Here is a 16,451-nt window from a genome sequence, read left to right as displayed (position 1 = left end):
AGTTCCTACTTAAAATACAGTAACCTCAGAATTCTATCAGTTAACGTGCGTTTTAGTGCACCGGTTTATATATTTACATATATTGCACAGAGTATGAATGGACGATAACTGCACATGCAGTCTGGATGTTCATCGATCTAATCACACCGGATTGTTTGATCTCTAAACACATGTCCAGTTCAGCCAATAAGTGGCCCGGGATACCTTCAGCTTCTGTTCCCAGTAATATTAATGATTTTTTGTCGAAATGGAACTTATTGTTTAATTCGATCGATTTATCAGTTTGCTCCAATCCGATCAAAGTGTATCCTTCTAACTTTTTCTGTTGCATAAAATGAGAAATGTCATCCACAGCCACTTCAGTCATTGGCATCCACCTGTCAGCAGTAACTGTGACATTTTTGAATTGCGGATTTTGTTTTATCTTCAAATCATGAACTGTCATTAAACCTACACCTAAAACATCACATAATCTGCAGATACCACCCAAATTTGGTGCTTTATCTACTAGGGAAGCGACAACAATAAGTTCAGACCTTTGAATTGACTCACTGGATTTTTTATCTTCTCCATCTAGAATAATATCCCATGCACCACTCTTTGTCTGCAACGGCGAATTGTTTTGATCGACATTGTTAGACTTAGCTGTAGCATTGGCACGCTTTGGAAGCCATTTTTCATATTCATCTTGGCCGACTTGAATTACAGATTGTTCCGGTAGGTACCTTTCGAATTGAGCTTTTGTAATGTAAGGAACAACATGATCACACACCCTCATAATTATACCACCGAAAATGTTGGTTAAGTTAAGATCTTTAAAAATATCCCAGAAATTAGCATCTCCAGCCCTATATTGACTTTTCAACTGAGACTTAACTGCTTCATCATACATGTTCTCAATTACAGCAGCAAGTGTGCTGTCAGAGATTATATCCTTAAATTCTGGCCACAATGACAGTAACAGAGAATTGGAGAAATGTCTAATCAACGGTTTATTGGATGCACAGTTAGGTAACAGTCCTGCTAAATATCGTTTCAAGAACTTGCCTTCATACTTATTACATTTCAGTGATCTTAACACGAGAAAGCATATTCTTTCGATACTGACAACGGTCACAGGTTTACTTTGTTCCCGCAAACTAGTAAACAAAATATCATAAACTGCAGATTCTGATCCATCTTTGGCTTTTTGATAAACCACGTAGGCGACAACCCATTCAATATAAATCCTGATTAACGGCGAACTCTCTTCCACCATATTTGGAAAAATCTTATCTTTTGTGGTCAAGGTCAGTTCAGTGGGGTCTAAAGAAGAGACTGTTAACAGTAATAATTGCCATTTTGCCAATCTCTGAAGTTCCTCTTTGCCGTTAGTCTTCTTTATCGGAACTAACAAGTTCTCGTCATAATCCAATAACTGCTTTGCGAATGCTGCCTTGAAACTTGTCGGGGAGAATAGCAATGCACAAATGACATTTATTTTTGATGAAACCTCTTCGGGTCCATAGACATACTCATATATGCCACTTTTGGCATTTTCATGTGTAAAATTAGCATCAAATAAATCGCCTATAGTAGGCTTTAGTTTGAACACACTTATCCCTTCTTGGATACTGGAAAATGCAGCAACAAGCAGTCTAGATAACCACATGTAGTCCAGACCGAATGAAAATGAATTACTCTGCATAAATAAAGAAATTTGCTTCGTCAAACATGGCAAGATAGTCCTCCTAGAAATGGACTGCTCAATGAACTGATACCCACAGTCGGAAAGAATAGCAGCTAGTTCAGTGTCATCTTGTGCAAGTTTCAATATTGTGGGATGATACAAAGTTCTTATAATCGCTACATGCAGATCTTTCTGATTCAAAACTAAACGTTTAGCTGCAGTAGAAGTCCAAATGAATTCCGTTACGTCAACTATCTTCTGGACCTGACATTTTATAATATATTGATCTGATGGCGTTATTTCCTTTGTAGGACCGTTTAGGATATATTCAAGCAACTGTACAATGCTCAAATTACCTTTATACTTATCATTGTCATTTTTGGTATTTCTTTCAGCTAGATAGATTATCTGTTCTCTCAACTTACTAATTTTACAATCTTCTTGGGCTTCAATAGCTAGCTGTAACGCATATTTGCATAATTTGAAGAATATTGAAAATGCGTAGTCTTGAATCTTTCCTGAATCATTTTGAGTACTATAAAATGCACGAATTTTGTCATATAATACAATTAGCTGATTGTAACTTACCGAAAGCTTGGCATTACCTGCTTTTACTGCCTTCTCTAAAATATTAACAAAAAATTCGAATTGCTCAACATCAAATGATTGAAGCACAGAGTTCCACAATGTTGAAAAGTTGATTTCTTTGAAGTGATCTTCGAAAATTTCATCCAAATGAGTTAAATTCGAGGCCTTTTTATATTCATTCTGCTCTGCTGTATCCATAACATATTTTTTGAAGCAAGCGTCATACTGAGAAGCAAAAGGCTTATAATCAATATTAGCAGCAGCAAGTTCAAACAAGAACATATCTTTCACAGCTTTTGGTGCTATGCCATATATCAAGTACAGTAGAACCTCATTGCACCCTCTAGTCAGTTCTTCATTATAGCAAGGAAACTTATTCTTGTATTTTTTAATCAAAGGAATAATTAAATCATACCCATGTTCTGAAACATGAAGAGCATAGATTTTAAGTAATTTTGAGATTCTTACTTTACTCCAATCGGCAAGCGTAGCAACTTCGAGCCATATGGCCTTTAAGGTGAAGTTAAACAGTGCTTCTTCAGCATCCATAGTTAGTATTTTTTGGATCATCTCCAGATGAGTTTCTTCTATAATAAATCTATCATGGTCTCTTAAGGCTAATAAACAGCCATACGCGACATAAATAATAGAAGGATCAAATGGCGGTCTGTCTTCCCAAAATAGTGCTAAAATAGTTGACATCTTTTCACGAAGAGTACATTCTACTGTATCTGTCAGCAAAACTTCGTAAATGAATCTTGAGAGTTGTTCACCATATGGACATTTTTCATTCACAACAACAAAGTTATGAGCTTGCATAGCTGCAGGCAAAAAGGTACGCCTTAGTGCATTGAGATCTACAGTAAAAACATACCTATTTTTTACTTGAAACATCAGCTTTAAAGTATACTTTCTGACTGACTCCATGGAAGCTTTAAGTCCAGTTGACAAAACCACAATCCCCCACGAGGGGGGAATGAATTTGCTGTCAAAGAAATTCAAAATGTCATTATATGCAGCCTCCAATTGGTTCAGTGCCGTATCCAGAGCAATTATTTCGTAAAATGTAATGAACTTCGTCCAAGCTTCTAAACGCTTCGCCTGGTTTTCCTTGCCCCAGGTAAAAGTCGGATTAGAAAAGGAAAAATCTCCTGGTATTTCTTGTAAGGTTGCTTTGAAAATAGATAAACCAAGTTTTCTGTACTCGTGGATATTGCTAGCAAGAATAGTTAGCAAATCCTTCCAATATTCTTCTCTTGAGATATACGCCAAAAAACATGGCGACATCTTCTTTTCCATCAAGAATCGTAGCTGAAATTTCACGGCATTACGGAAAACCCACTGCCACTTCTCATTGCTTTTCAAATACAAAGCTATAGATTTCCAAACAAAATCATCGAATTTAGGATCCTTTTCACAGTTCACACAAACCATATTCATATTCCATCTAAATAATACCGAGGCCTTGTTCGAGATAACCTCATCATGTGAGCCAAGAAGCATAACTAACAGCTTCTGAAGTTGCCATGAACCCAAAATCTTGTGATATATATCAGAAGCATTTTCTTCGTTGGACTGATTTAAAGCTACAGCGGAAATGAAATCAAAAACAACATCAATATTTAGCACATCTGAATGACTAAAACTTGAATTTTCGTCAAAATTTGTTTCTAGCTGTTCGAATTCACCAAGTTTGCGGTGAATATTGATATATTCTGTAATCCATTTCATAATTCGACTATTGATATCGGGAATTATGTCTGGTAATAAACTTACTAGTTCCGCTAAGTCACCTAGTGGGCTTTTCGCATAGTTATAACCATCTGTCTGAACACCATATTCCAACTCTTTAATTGAGGCATTTAATACATTTGAGAATATATTTGATATCACATCCTTGTCGAATGAAACCGCTCTAATAACTTCGCAACATTTACTAAAACGCCCTTCGGAGACTAATTTTTCGAGCAAACCATATTGGTTTTCTATATATTTCCCCAGTAGCTTCTCTGTATCCATTATAACACTAGGTATTAGCGACAAAGCTCAACTGTGATAATTGTGCTCATCGCGAACTACTTCTTCTCTAATTAGATGGCCATCAATAGTTTTCAACATGTTAAAAAGAACCCATACACCCTGTAAGGTTGTAAGCGCCACCTTAAATAGCTTCAAACGCCCCTTGAACTTAAATGTTGACAAGCTTACAGAATCACTTCATAGAGTAAAGACTACCGAGACTTTTGCCTCATTGCTGACATTCTAGTTAGAAATAGGCTTATTGTTCTTATGGTTAAGGTGTATACGGCTTAATATCTCGATAAATCAAAGTATACTATATGATGTGCGATAGTCCCAGTTCAAATCAAACAACCGAGCATGGATCTAATAAGGATACTACTGTAGAAGAGGTTATGGAAGATAATAAGTTTAATCTAAACTTCATATTTGATGACGGTCAATTGCGCAATTCAGGTGAATATGCCGGAGATGTCGAGCATGATGTAAATGACTGTAATAAGGACATACTGGATGATATTGTAACAGATAATTGTTTGGATATGTTACAAAATGGCTCAAATAAAGGTTCCAGTAACTTAAATAACGTAAGTGAGATTTCGGAGTCGGACACTGTTCATATGCCGATAGTGCAAGAGGATAACCCTTTCGTAGAACATCGACTAGAAAGAGAGCTGTCACAATTAAAGGCCTCTACGGAGAATCGCTTCATGGAATCTAAATCAGACAGCATAGATAAGGAGTCTTATGAAGGAATATCGCAACCGCCGTCTAAGTCTCAGAATTCAAGGGATGAAGGCAACGATTTTATATCAAACAGTAATGAAAGTAGTGTAAGCATTCGGGAGAGGTTGTTTCCTCTTTCTGTCGAAAAAAGTCTACATGCTTCAGAGAAAATAAAGATTTTAGAGGCATCCAAGGTTTCTGAAGGGCAGGGAAGGTCCCATATTACTTACACAGTTAAGTTTGGTGATAAAATAGTCAGAAGGAGATACAGCGAATTCGAGAGCCTAAGAAAATTACTAATAAAGCTATTTCCAATGAGTTTAATACCACCAATACCAGAGAAGCAATCATTGACCAGCTATGGGAAGGCTATAACTGGATCTGACTTAAATTACATATTGCCTCCAGAAACGGATGGACGGGTTGATTTAGGTACATCTGTCATTGATGGAAGTGTTGGAAACACTGACCAGAAGTTAGTACGACACAGGATTAGGATGTTGACTAGCTTCTTGAACAGGTTATTGAATAATAGCGAAATATCCAAGACTTCAATTATTAGTGATTTTCTCGATCCTAATAATACGAACTGGAATGATGTAATGACAAGTTCAGCAGCAATCTCATCGTTACCTAAGAATGTACTTCGATGTAATCCATTGGATCCTACTAACACAACAAGGGTTCATGCATTTTTACCAATTCCATCATCCCCATCGACCCAAATCTTAAAGGGCAAAGACGAAGTATCTACCTCAGTAGATTTTCACCCTGATGATCTGGCATTCTTTCATATTGAACATGACTACAGAAAATATGAGCATATATTGCAGACAGGCATTTATAAATACAGCAGGAGGATTACAAAATCGTTTAACGAATTGAAGCAAGACTTCAGAGAGCTAAGTGATGCATTTGCTGAGTTCGCTGTAGACGAAACTCAGAGTTCCGAAATTAAAGAGTTACTTTCACGTTTGAGTGCGTCAAATACGGCTACAGTAACTGCGTTAGAATCATTGGTGAGCAGGCTATACTATAATATTAATGAGCCCTTATGTGAGGTTGTGCTAATGATAGGGGCAGCACGAGAGTTAATACAATATAGGAAAATGAAATTTATACAGAGAGACATCTTGAAGAGGACATTGCTATATAAAAACGGACAGTTGCGGAAATTTCAGGAGCAAGAAGAAGATGCTAAAAGGACCAATCAGATGGCATCAAGAGAATTGTCAGGCGATCGAAGAATAAACCTACAGAGAATACCAGAACCGAATACACAAACATACAAGGGCAAAATATTCAATAATATCAACAAATTGGCGCATATAGTGAAAGAAACAGTGAATTATCAGGATCAAGACAACAAGGCCACTATTCCTTCGGTCCAACGTGACATTGAACAAATAGGAGAATCGTTAGATATTAGTGAGAGTGATTTAAAAGTAATTACAGAAACTATTAGGGATGAGCAATTACCGAAGTTTTCGCGTGAAAAGGATGAAGAAATATTTGACATTTTAAAAAATTACTCTAAGTACATGAGGGAGTTTGCCGAACAGAATTTGATCGCATGGAAGGAACTTAAGAACATGGAACAGAGTGCGTGATCTTTTTATGTATACAATTTTTAGTTGGCAGCTATGCAGCACAAAAACTAACGAAAGGTCGGAAACACATGAAAACTCAAGTGGCGAGCTATTCCTCGGGAGTTGCTGCCTCTGGCCTTTCAGAAATTATTGTGTCTACACCGGACTTTACTCGAAAGAGGGTAAACCAAGGCCAATCTAACGCCTTAAAATAGGACATCATATTCGTATAATAGGGTAGCTTAAGGGTTCCAGACCTATTATTTTCGATGGCTTTCACAATTTCTTTGGCAAGATACTCAGGATCCAAATCCGGCGCGATTATTTTGGATGGTGACTGTGCATTGTCAAACATCTTGGTATCTATCTTCCCCGGACATACTAGTAAACTCCTTATGGTACCCCTACGTCTCACTAATGGCGGATAGGCAGGATTAACTATGTTTATTAGCATGTGCTGCTCTAATTCTGCTATAAGTGACTCATGTAATGCAATTAAACCGCCCTTGGACGCACCATACGCGGTAAGTCTCGCAGGCGATACAAACCCCAAGACCGACGCAATGTTTACTATGTATCCTCGCTCAACTTCAAGCATTGAGGGTACAAATTCCCTTATCAAAGAGTAGGCCCCAAGTAGGTTAACATGGATTATTTTTTCTATCCTATCGTTATCAACTGATTCTAAGGTATGATCCGACGTGATGGCAGCGTTGTTTATCAATATCGTAACTTGGCCAACTTCCCTCAAAATCTTCTGATGAACGTCTGCAATTATTTTTGGAGCTGAGATATCACAGGGATAAAAATGTATATTACTACACTTCTCTAAACCGGATGGAGGAACAATGTCTAAAATAACCGTAATTATTCTCTTTTTATGTAACTCTGAAACAAGTTGCCTTCCCAACCCACCGGAACCTCCCGTGACCAACGCAACATCTTTCGATGGGTCTAAGCGAAGTCCTACAATTGGAATTGCAAGGTCGATTATTTTTGCTGCTAGTATCTTCCAGCTAGAGATGAAAGCTGATTCCCAGCGATTGCACTGGATATCATCCAAACTGGAAACACCCAAACGTGATACATTGCCTCTAGGTAGCAGATCGTCCCCCCCCTCAAATGATATCATTTACGGTCCTCCTATGAATGATTAAACTCGGTTTATCACTTTAAGGCACTTTGTCACAAAACAATTAATCATTTTATTTTTTGAACACTGTCACTTCCAATGTCATTGTAGTTTTTTTAACTCGCAGAAACATGCAAATGATGTCGCAATAAAGCAAAAGGGACATCGGCCCACCCTGACATCTAATTGAGGTTGTTTTAAACTAAAATACCAGTTGGGATGAATCAGACCCCGGAAGTTATTAGGGTCAAGCGTAGGCGTGATGAAGATTCATTACAAGCACTACTTTTGGAGGAGAAACGGTCAAATAAGAAGGGAAAGTATGTGTTCAAGCTTTCAAAAACCGTGGATTTTCAGAGTGAGGAAGACACGCCACTGCTGCAGCTATCTGAGAATGATAAAGATAAAGTGTTTATATTAGAGCAGCCCAAGGCTGCTGCTTCGGAAGAGCCCCTTCCGCTGGAGATTACAGAGATGTTGGAAAACTACTTAAAGCTGAATGACAAACAGCCGTCTTCTGGGACTATAAAAAAGCCACGGAGACGGTATAGCAACCAGCCTACGGTCACAGAACTTCCTAGTTTGGATTACGTTTATGATATATACATTAGGGAGATTGTTTCAGAAGACGAATTTGTATTCGATAAGGGTACCGTTGGCTATATCCGCATTGTCGAAGACCTTGGTGCAAGTGTATTAGAGCCGGAGGAAGTATCAGACTCCCAGCAGCTTTCAGACGACGAAGACTCCAACGACGAGGATTACTACCGGAATGACTACCCTGAAGATGAGGACGATGACAGGTCTATACTGTTTGGCTCCGACAGCGAGAACGACGAACAGAACACCGATAACTCCGTTCTTGTGCTAGAACAGGAGCTAGAAGAAATTCAGGACCCAATGCAGCCATCTGAGGACTACGAACCTCTATTCAACACGCTAGCCGCCGAGCCTAACCTTTTAAGTTCGCTTAATACCACAAACTACGTTGACCTAGATGTAGAGGCTGAACAAGATGAATACAACGAACAAGAATACTACCAACGCCCTCAATCCGATATAGAATCATTTGAGAGACACCAATTTAGCCCAACAGACGAAGACGACCCAATTGCTATTCATAGGGACAGGGTTATGAGTAAACTCCAGCGTATGATGAACGACCTACACTAAACACGTATGACTGTCCATCTATTACTTATGTGATGTACGGTGGTTTGTTTTTAAAACTCTCCATACTTTTCCGCACAGAACTATACGCACATAATTGTACGATGTGTGGGTGTAATACACGACACGAAATGGGATCTTATCATTCTCAACGGCGACGCAAACTGTCCAGCCCATCGTGTGGAATTTCCACCGCACGTACCGTGTACGGGCTCCAATTATCACACACGTCTAAGATGTTTGGTGGTAGCCGCGTAGGTTCAGGATAGGTCGAGGCAAGTATAAGAAATGAAGTACATTCAAACTGACCAAGTGTTGGACATTCCACAAGGTGTTACCGTTAACATCAAGTCCAGAATTGTAAAGGTTACTGGTCCAAGAGGTTACTTGGAAAAGAACTTGAAGCACGTCGATGTTACTTTCAACAAGGTCTCCGACAGACAGCTCACTATCACTGTCCACAATGGTGACAAGAAGCACGTTGCCGCATTGAGAACTGTCAAATCTTTGGTTAGCAACATGATCACTGGTGTTACTAAGGGTTACAAGTACAAGATGAGATACGTCTACGCGCATTTCCCAATCAACGTTAACGTTGTTGAAAAGGATGGTGCTAAATTCATCGAAATCAGAAACTACTTGGGTGACAAGAAGGTCAGATCTGTGCCAGTTAGAGAAGGTGTCACTGTTGAGTTCTCAACCAACGTAAAGGACGAGATCGTCTTGTCCGGTAACTCCATCGAAAACGTCTCTCAAAATGCTGCCGACATTCAACAAATCTGTCGTGCCAGAAACAAGGATATCAGAAAGTTCTTGGATGGTATCTACGTTTCCGAAAAGGGTCTCATTGAACAAGATTAGATTTCCTATTGACAATGTTTATTATTCATAAATAGTTTATGTCATCGTACTTAATCTCATAATCTCTACTTCAGTTTTGTATCTCGAGATATGCATTAGCTTTCTATGTGCTATATACCGTTATTTTACTGTCCAAGAAGGGCGACAGCTTTCGCAACCAACTGCAGATACTCGTTTAGGTTGCCATTGGCCTGGAAAAGAAGATAAATCTTATCCGTTTCGTTAGCTACCAGTACCGACAGATTAACGGCTTCTTGTAGAAAAGATTTTATCTTCAGAGTATCTGCTGCCTTGACATAGCAGGCATGGAGCACAATAATTAGATAAGGAGTGTACAATGACCTTATACTGTGCAAAATAGTTTTATCTTCCTGGTCGATATCGGCATCTTCAGCTAAATCAACTAAAAATGTGGATGCAAGGTTCCGAAGTGAAGTCGAAAGATCTTGGAACTGTCTTAACAGTGCTGTGATATTTGAATCCGGCACATGATTGCTTTGAGCGGTTTCCCATTCCTTGTATTTCTTGAAAGTGGCAATGAGACTGCAATACTCGTTAAGTTCCTTAATTAGCTTATCCTCAGCATTGTCATCTTTTGCAGCCAATTGATCTAGTTCGTAGCTCTTAACTATTTCATCAAAAGAGTGCTTACTGAAAAAAGTCTCTAGAGAGGATACTTTTCCATTGAGTAAAAACCTTCTGGAAAGCGCCACGATAGATTCCACAGCATCTGTATAAAGTCTTCCCTCCAGCAACCAATCCACCGCAGAAATTAGGTGCTCATCTGTGCTTGTCACTTCAGAAGTAACCTCAATAACGTTTTTGGGGACGTAGTGTGATTCTGTGTCGTTAAATGTCCGTTGGGCAGTCCTTCTCAATATGTTAGCAGTTGGAAGTTGTAAGTAGTGGCTTAATTCCAATTGCCGTTGCCTGACCTCAGGTTGCTTTAGATTGGATAAGAAGTACGAGTAGGCTTCCATTGCATCTTCTTCACCCAAGAAACTAATATATACAGGAACCAATTCGTATTGTTCATAGAATGTAAGCAAGGAAATGTATTTTGTAATTAGATTGGATTTGTCATCCTCAGCAATCATATTTGGACAGACCTTATCCATAAATATCACTAAATGTGTCAAAATTCTTAGCAGATATGGTTCGAGCATCAAGCTTTGCTCACTTTCGACGCCCTTTACGATATCTAGCAATATATCATCAAAAGATTTGATCACAGACGGAATTGTGTTCAAAATAACTGAACCTATTAAAACTCGAATAGGGTGCTTACTCTCTTCCATGTGTTTAGAGGCCACAATGTTCAGAATATTTGGTAAAGTTAAAGGTTGCGATGGCATTGCAATAATTAGCTCCTCGCTATTAATACGACCTTTGCCCAAAAGGTAATTTTCAATTGTTACGTTCCACAACTGATTTAAATAAACTAGGAATTCTTTATCCCAGTTAAATTCTTCCGCTTCGAGCTGGGGGATGTCGCCTGCCAAGAATTTGTAGATAGCAGCTTCGTATTTATCAATAGCAGGGTTTTGGGATAAAGCATAGACGGCCCTTCTCCACAGAGCATGCTTTTGTATACCTTGCTGTGAATCATAATCTTCTGCTAATTCCAAGTCCTTTTTTGGATCAACATAATCCTCCAGACCACACATTATCATACTTAAGGTTAAATTATCACAGTATTCGCATTCTTGCCTGACCTCGTTATATTTTCCTGCCAAAATAAGCTCATAGATATACTTAAAAAACGTATGGTCTTCTTCTAAATCCCTAACATCAATCTTCTCGCGACCTTCACGAAGTGGATAATCTGAATCACTACTTTTCAAACTACCTGAAATCATAGAATGAGACCATTTAGTTGTCGGCAAAGACTCCGGTCTAGAAGGAAGAGCAAGGTTGTCTTGGATCCACGCTATAATTAGCCATATCTCATATAAAGAACGATCTCTCTGTAATAACTCCTTCTTGAATGCAGCATCTGAATTATAATCGTGCGTTGAAACCTTCACACCCGTATCTTCTGAAGTTCTAAATGAAAATAATAAATCTACCAAATACCATAGTTTGGCTTCTAATTCATAGTTTCCAACTTCATTATAATTTTGCTCAGAAGATGAAGATTTAACATAATTTAGCGCGGCTTCGCCTGCAATAGATCTGTACTCCTGAACAAATTGAAAAGGGTCTTGAATATCATAATTACGAATGACAGAATTCTGATATTCTGTTAATACCGCTGCAAACTTCTTAAGTATTTCAGTCGATTCTAATTCGCTTCGTTCCATTACAGATGTCTTCCTTAGATTAAGTTATACTTACTGATGTTACTGATGTTCTTGGTGTTTATTTATTATGTTAAATAAATTCGACTTTTTTTCTTACAATATTGAAAGAGGTCATCGGGAAGTTCAATATTAAGAACTATTTCGCTAAACATTTGAAGTCATTTGATGGATTCTAGTGTCAATTGAGTATATTTAGGTTACAAGAGTCATATGGATGTCCATTTGGCAAAAACCGAGCCCGCTTGTTCGGTAGCTGTAGTGATTATGCCAAGCCAAGTGCCAACATCCTGGATGTGTATTTCAGCTGTCCATAAACTAAACACTTCGTTAGGACTAGTCTTTTGCAGTTTGTAAATCTCACCAGTGGGTGATTGAATTAAAATATGCCTTTCGTGGCTAGTGAATGAGTCCGCTGGGTTGTAGCATACGCTGTCTCGTGGATTTTGGTCCACCTCAAAAGTGTAGGAGCGGTTGTGGAAGAGATATTTGTTTTGAGGTTGGTTGATGTATAGGTCCACATCATTGGTTCCCTTTGAGGATACCCTGACTACATATTCATAGTCCTGGGAATTACCGTCGTGGGACAATGGAACAATCATAGACAATGGTGCCAAAGATAGGTTACCTAATCCAAAGCCATTTACGCCTGAATGAATGTGAAGAATAGCGCTATGAGTTTTAGGTGGTAAAACTGCTTTTATGCATGCAATCCTAGTTCGTTTATGATGCTTATATTGCACTAGGGCCAATTCTTTGTTCTCGTATTTTTCAGCGTATTTCCCTTCTACCACTACTGACGCCAGCAAATCTACGTTTGATGGAACCTTTAAGGAACACTCAAAAACCTCAGAGTTATGCAAATCACATAGCCCCAAATTGAACTTATAGAGTTGTAAGTCGTTTATAAAAAACGATGGGAATACAAGGGGCAAACAATGTGCGATAAACTTATCAACCGCGGGCACAATATGTTGTTCTTCGTAATAATGAGGTATATGTGAATAAATCAACTGAAGAGGCTCAGTCAAAAAATAAAAGTCCTGGGCTTCAAGTTGTTTCTTATTGTTAATGTATTCGTGTATTGGGTTAGTTATGTTTCCCAGGATTACGTCAACAAATCTCATTTCTTGGTTAACAACAATACGGAGCCAACAATGATTAAATTTAAAGGTCATATTATCAGTATTAGGAGTTTTCAAAAATCCAAGTATTATATCTGATTTGATACCAAGGCTATCAGCCATGAGTTTAAATATCCAAGTCAATTCATATGGAGTGCAGCGCTTGGATTGCATAATTGAATCCAGGTTTTTTGGCGCTTGTTCAAAGTCAGTTTTGCCGTTGTCATCCACCAATTTAAAAAACTCAGTGCAGTATATGAATATTGCCCTTAGTCGCTCTATGTCAGTTTTATATCCAGATATGAGGCCGGATTTTGAGAAGTTTTCGAGGTCAATGGTTTCATTTCGCTTACAGAACTCTCGGGTTTGCTTATCGACCTTTTCTTTGTCCATTGATTTGATGTCTATGTCAACCAGTCCAGGTTTCTCACCGTGATACACCTCATTTGTATTAATTTCTTGATTGATGTAATCATGAGGACGCAATACAATCTCAGAGTTTGCAGATAGAGTTCTTATTTCCCTATCCCTTTTCTCACGTGCCGTTATTGACTTCGCTCTCTTAATGTGGACCTGGGCCTGAAGCCATTCGAAGCCTTCATTGGACGATATATGCAAATTTGTCATGTCTGGAAGTTTGGGGTAGTTATTCGGCGTTTTAGTGTTCGCTGCAGTGACAGCAACCGGGGTCTCTTTATTTAAAGCTTTAGGTGAGTTGCACGATGAAATGGAGTTCATTATTGCTAAGCTGTCATACACATCCAGATCTGTAAGGTCTTGAGATCTATGGAATGAAGCCGCAAATGACCTTGCAAACCTATGTCTTAGAAGACTACCAGCACTAGTAGCACTAAAGTCGCTCATATAGGCAAAACTATCCTCACTGTTGTTTAAGGATTCGTCCATGAATTTCGACCGATCAAAAACCGATGAAGAAACATCTGCTCGAGAAGGTACATATCCATCATAAAATTCAGCATGCTTGCGGTAGTAGGAAGGATTTTGTGTTTCAATTCCCGCGGCTACCTTTCGTGGCTTCCTCGTGTTTGTCACGTTTTCGACCTGAGATTCCCTTCCGCTGGCGGGACCCGGTAATCCTTTCTTGATCATGTTCTTAATATCAGGTAAGTTTGGCATTGGGGGCAACGGTGGTAGATCTGAATATCTATTTTGTTTTAAACGCGTTGGATTATGTTTTGTCTTTAGATGACCAGATCTGTAACGCGACTCTCGATCATTATTCGAGTCCTTATTGATATTATGAGCTTCATTAATCTTCTTAGGATCTTTGCTAGGATTAACTGGGCCAGATATATCACAAATTGTAGGCATTGGGTCATGTTTCTTACTAATGTGCTCAACACCATATTTCTCTGCATGCTTAGATAATTGTGGTCCACTCCCTTCTATAGCCTGTTTACCATCATCTCTAATAGCTGCTTTCTTAGATTCCCTTTGTGTATCCAATGAAGCCATATCATCAGTAGCTTGAGTTTCTAGAGCCACGATTGTTGGTAGTTTGGCTGCATTAACGTTCGCTTGCCTCAGTTGAGGGTCGAAGTTGCCATAAGTTCCTTGCAACAGCTCCACATAGTGAAAGGGAAAGTATCCACTCTTCTTATTACGTAGCAAGTGGCCGTATAGCCAATCGCCCGTAACTTTTGTAACTTCAATAATATCGCTTTCAAGGAAGCCTAGATCCTTTCTCTGTTCACCGGGCCACGAATATCGAGCTTTGACCTTAAATGGTACATTTGGTAATGAGTGTTGCATATTGCTACAGCGCCTAATTGAGTGGCAGACTTTACCTGGAGATTAATAGTCTAATTTATGCCAAGTGTTTAATTGTTTATTATTCTACATAAATATTGTAGAGAAACGCGTCTTCATAACGAAAAACCAAAAATAGAAAAACTACAAAAACATTATTACAGATACATGATTGATCATTGGAATTGGAAGTGGTATTCCTAATCTAAATAACTTTCGGTTTTGGCTAGCCATAACATTTTTCAGCAACCTAAATATGTTTTTGCCGCTTCCGCAAACGTTCACCACATGGCGGTGTTACTTTCTATACTAATACTAAATAACGAAAATAACAGTCAATAAGATGAGCTTTAAAGCTATTTAAAAGTTTAATGGACTATCCCTTTTAGTGATTCTCGAGACTTTTGTATCAATAGTGCGTCTACTAATACCAAAGCAGTCATAGCTTCGACTATAGGAATTGCTCTTGGGGTGACTGATGGATCGTGTCTGCCCTTAGCAGCCAATACACCTTCAGTACCGTTGTAACGTGCGGTAGCTTGTTCTTGGGAAATTGTAGCGGCAGACTTGAATGGAACAGAGAAGTAAATGTTCTCGCCGTTGGAGATACCGCCTTGGATTCCACCTGAATTATTGGTCTTTGTTCTCAATCTGTTAACCTCAGGGTCAAACACAAATGGATCATTGAGTTGAGACCCAGGAAGTTCTACACCTGCGAACCCCGAACCTATTTCAAAACCCTTAGAAGCTGGAACGGAAAGCATAGCATGTGCCAACATGGCTTCCAATTTATCGAAGCATGGTTCACCAAGACCAGTAGGTAGATTTCTAACTACACAGGTGACAACACCACCAATAGAGTCTTTTTGGCCTCTGTATTTTTCAATTTCTTTAACCATGTCTTCTGCAACCGTTACATCAGGACACCTTATAGGTCCCATAGAGTCAACTTGGTCTCTGGTTATAGTATTCAACAAGTTTTGAAACTTTGGGTTGAAAGGGTCCCTATTCATCTTAATAGCACCAATTTGAGAGACGAATGCAACTATTTCAACTTTTGAAATTTGCTGTAGAACTTTCTCGGCAATCGCTCCAGCTGCAACTCTTCCGATCGTTTCCCTTGCTGAAGAACGACCACCACCAGAGGATGCTTTAATTCCATACTTTTCACTATATGTAAAGTCTGCATGCGAAGGCCTTGGAAACTCATCCATCTCACCGTAATCATGAGGACGTTGATCCTCATTCTTAACAATCATACCGATAGGAGTACCTAGAGTCTTGCCGAACTCAGTACCTGATTGGATTTCTACCTTGTCCTTTTCATTACGAGGAGTAGATAACTTCGACTGACCAGGTCTTCTTCTTGTCAACTGTGGTTGGATGTCCTCCTCTGTCAATGACATGCCCGGAGGAACACCTTCGACGATGCATCCAACCGATTTACAATGAGACTCACCATATGTGGTTACCCGAAACAATTGGCCAAACGTAGACATCTTG

The 16,451-nt window shown here is 38.9% G+C and overlaps 8 protein-coding genes across 8 annotated transcripts; 3 read left to right on the top strand and 5 right to left on the bottom strand.

Moving 5' to 3' along the window:
* Window positions 1-73: 73 nt before the first annotated feature.
* On the bottom strand, window positions 74-4,276 carry TRM3 (tRNA (guanosine(18)-2'-O)-methyltransferase; the record flags this gene model as incomplete). Its single annotated transcript, XM_018131050.1, has 1 exon — window positions 74-4,276. One exon carries the CDS (start codon window positions 4,274-4,276, stop codon window positions 74-76), a length of 4,203 nt encoding a protein of 1,400 aa, XP_017987062.1.
* Window positions 4,277-4,596: 320 nt separating this feature from the next.
* Window positions 4,597-6,612, top strand: ATG20 (Atg20p; the record flags this gene model as incomplete). Its single annotated transcript, XM_018131051.1, has 1 exon — window positions 4,597-6,612. The coding sequence occupies one exon, from the start codon at window positions 4,597-4,599 to the stop codon at window positions 6,610-6,612; it is 2,016 nt and encodes a 671-aa protein (XP_017987061.1).
* Window positions 6,613-6,700: 88 nt separating this feature from the next.
* AW171_hschr31934 (short-chain dehydrogenase/reductase) lies at window positions 6,701-7,723 on the bottom strand (the record flags this gene model as incomplete). The annotated part of the gene is made up of 1 exon (XM_018131052.1): window positions 6,701-7,723. One exon carries the CDS (start codon window positions 7,721-7,723, stop codon window positions 6,701-6,703), a length of 1,023 nt encoding a protein of 340 aa, XP_017987060.1.
* A 219-nt stretch (window positions 7,724-7,942) lies between these two features.
* IWR1 (Iwr1p) lies at window positions 7,943-8,896 on the top strand (the record flags this gene model as incomplete). Its single annotated transcript, XM_018131053.1, has 1 exon — window positions 7,943-8,896. The coding sequence occupies one exon, from the start codon at window positions 7,943-7,945 to the stop codon at window positions 8,894-8,896; it is 954 nt and encodes a 317-aa protein (XP_017987059.1).
* Window positions 8,897-9,181: 285 nt separating this feature from the next.
* RPL9A (60S ribosomal protein uL6) lies at window positions 9,182-9,754 on the top strand (the record flags this gene model as incomplete). The annotated part of the gene is made up of 1 exon (XM_018131054.1): window positions 9,182-9,754. One exon carries the CDS (start codon window positions 9,182-9,184, stop codon window positions 9,752-9,754), a length of 573 nt encoding a protein of 190 aa, XP_017987058.1.
* A 125-nt stretch (window positions 9,755-9,879) lies between these two features.
* On the bottom strand, window positions 9,880-12,057 carry NUP84 (Nup84p; the record flags this gene model as incomplete). Its single annotated transcript, XM_018131055.1, has 1 exon — window positions 9,880-12,057. The coding sequence occupies one exon, from the start codon at window positions 12,055-12,057 to the stop codon at window positions 9,880-9,882; it is 2,178 nt and encodes a 725-aa protein (XP_017987057.1).
* A 206-nt stretch (window positions 12,058-12,263) lies between these two features.
* CYK3 (Cyk3p) lies at window positions 12,264-14,951 on the bottom strand (the record flags this gene model as incomplete). The annotated part of the gene is made up of 1 exon (XM_018131056.1): window positions 12,264-14,951. The coding sequence occupies one exon, from the start codon at window positions 14,949-14,951 to the stop codon at window positions 12,264-12,266; it is 2,688 nt and encodes an 895-aa protein (XP_017987056.1).
* Window positions 14,952-15,316: 365 nt separating this feature from the next.
* On the bottom strand, window positions 15,317-16,447 carry ARO2 (bifunctional chorismate synthase/riboflavin reductase [NAD(P)H] ARO2; the record flags this gene model as incomplete). Its single annotated transcript, XM_018131057.1, has 1 exon — window positions 15,317-16,447. One exon carries the CDS (start codon window positions 16,445-16,447, stop codon window positions 15,317-15,319), a length of 1,131 nt encoding a protein of 376 aa, XP_017987055.1.
* Window positions 16,448-16,451: the final 4 nt, after the last annotated feature.

This window comes from Eremothecium sinecaudum, chromosome III (genome assembly GCF_001548555.1).
Source record: "Eremothecium sinecaudum strain ATCC 58844 chromosome III, complete sequence".
Taxonomy (NCBI): Eukaryota; Fungi; Ascomycota; class Saccharomycetes; order Saccharomycetales; family Saccharomycetaceae; genus Eremothecium; species Eremothecium sinecaudum.
Note: the sequence above shows the minus strand (reverse complement) of the source record. Positions and strands in the feature narration are given on the sequence as shown.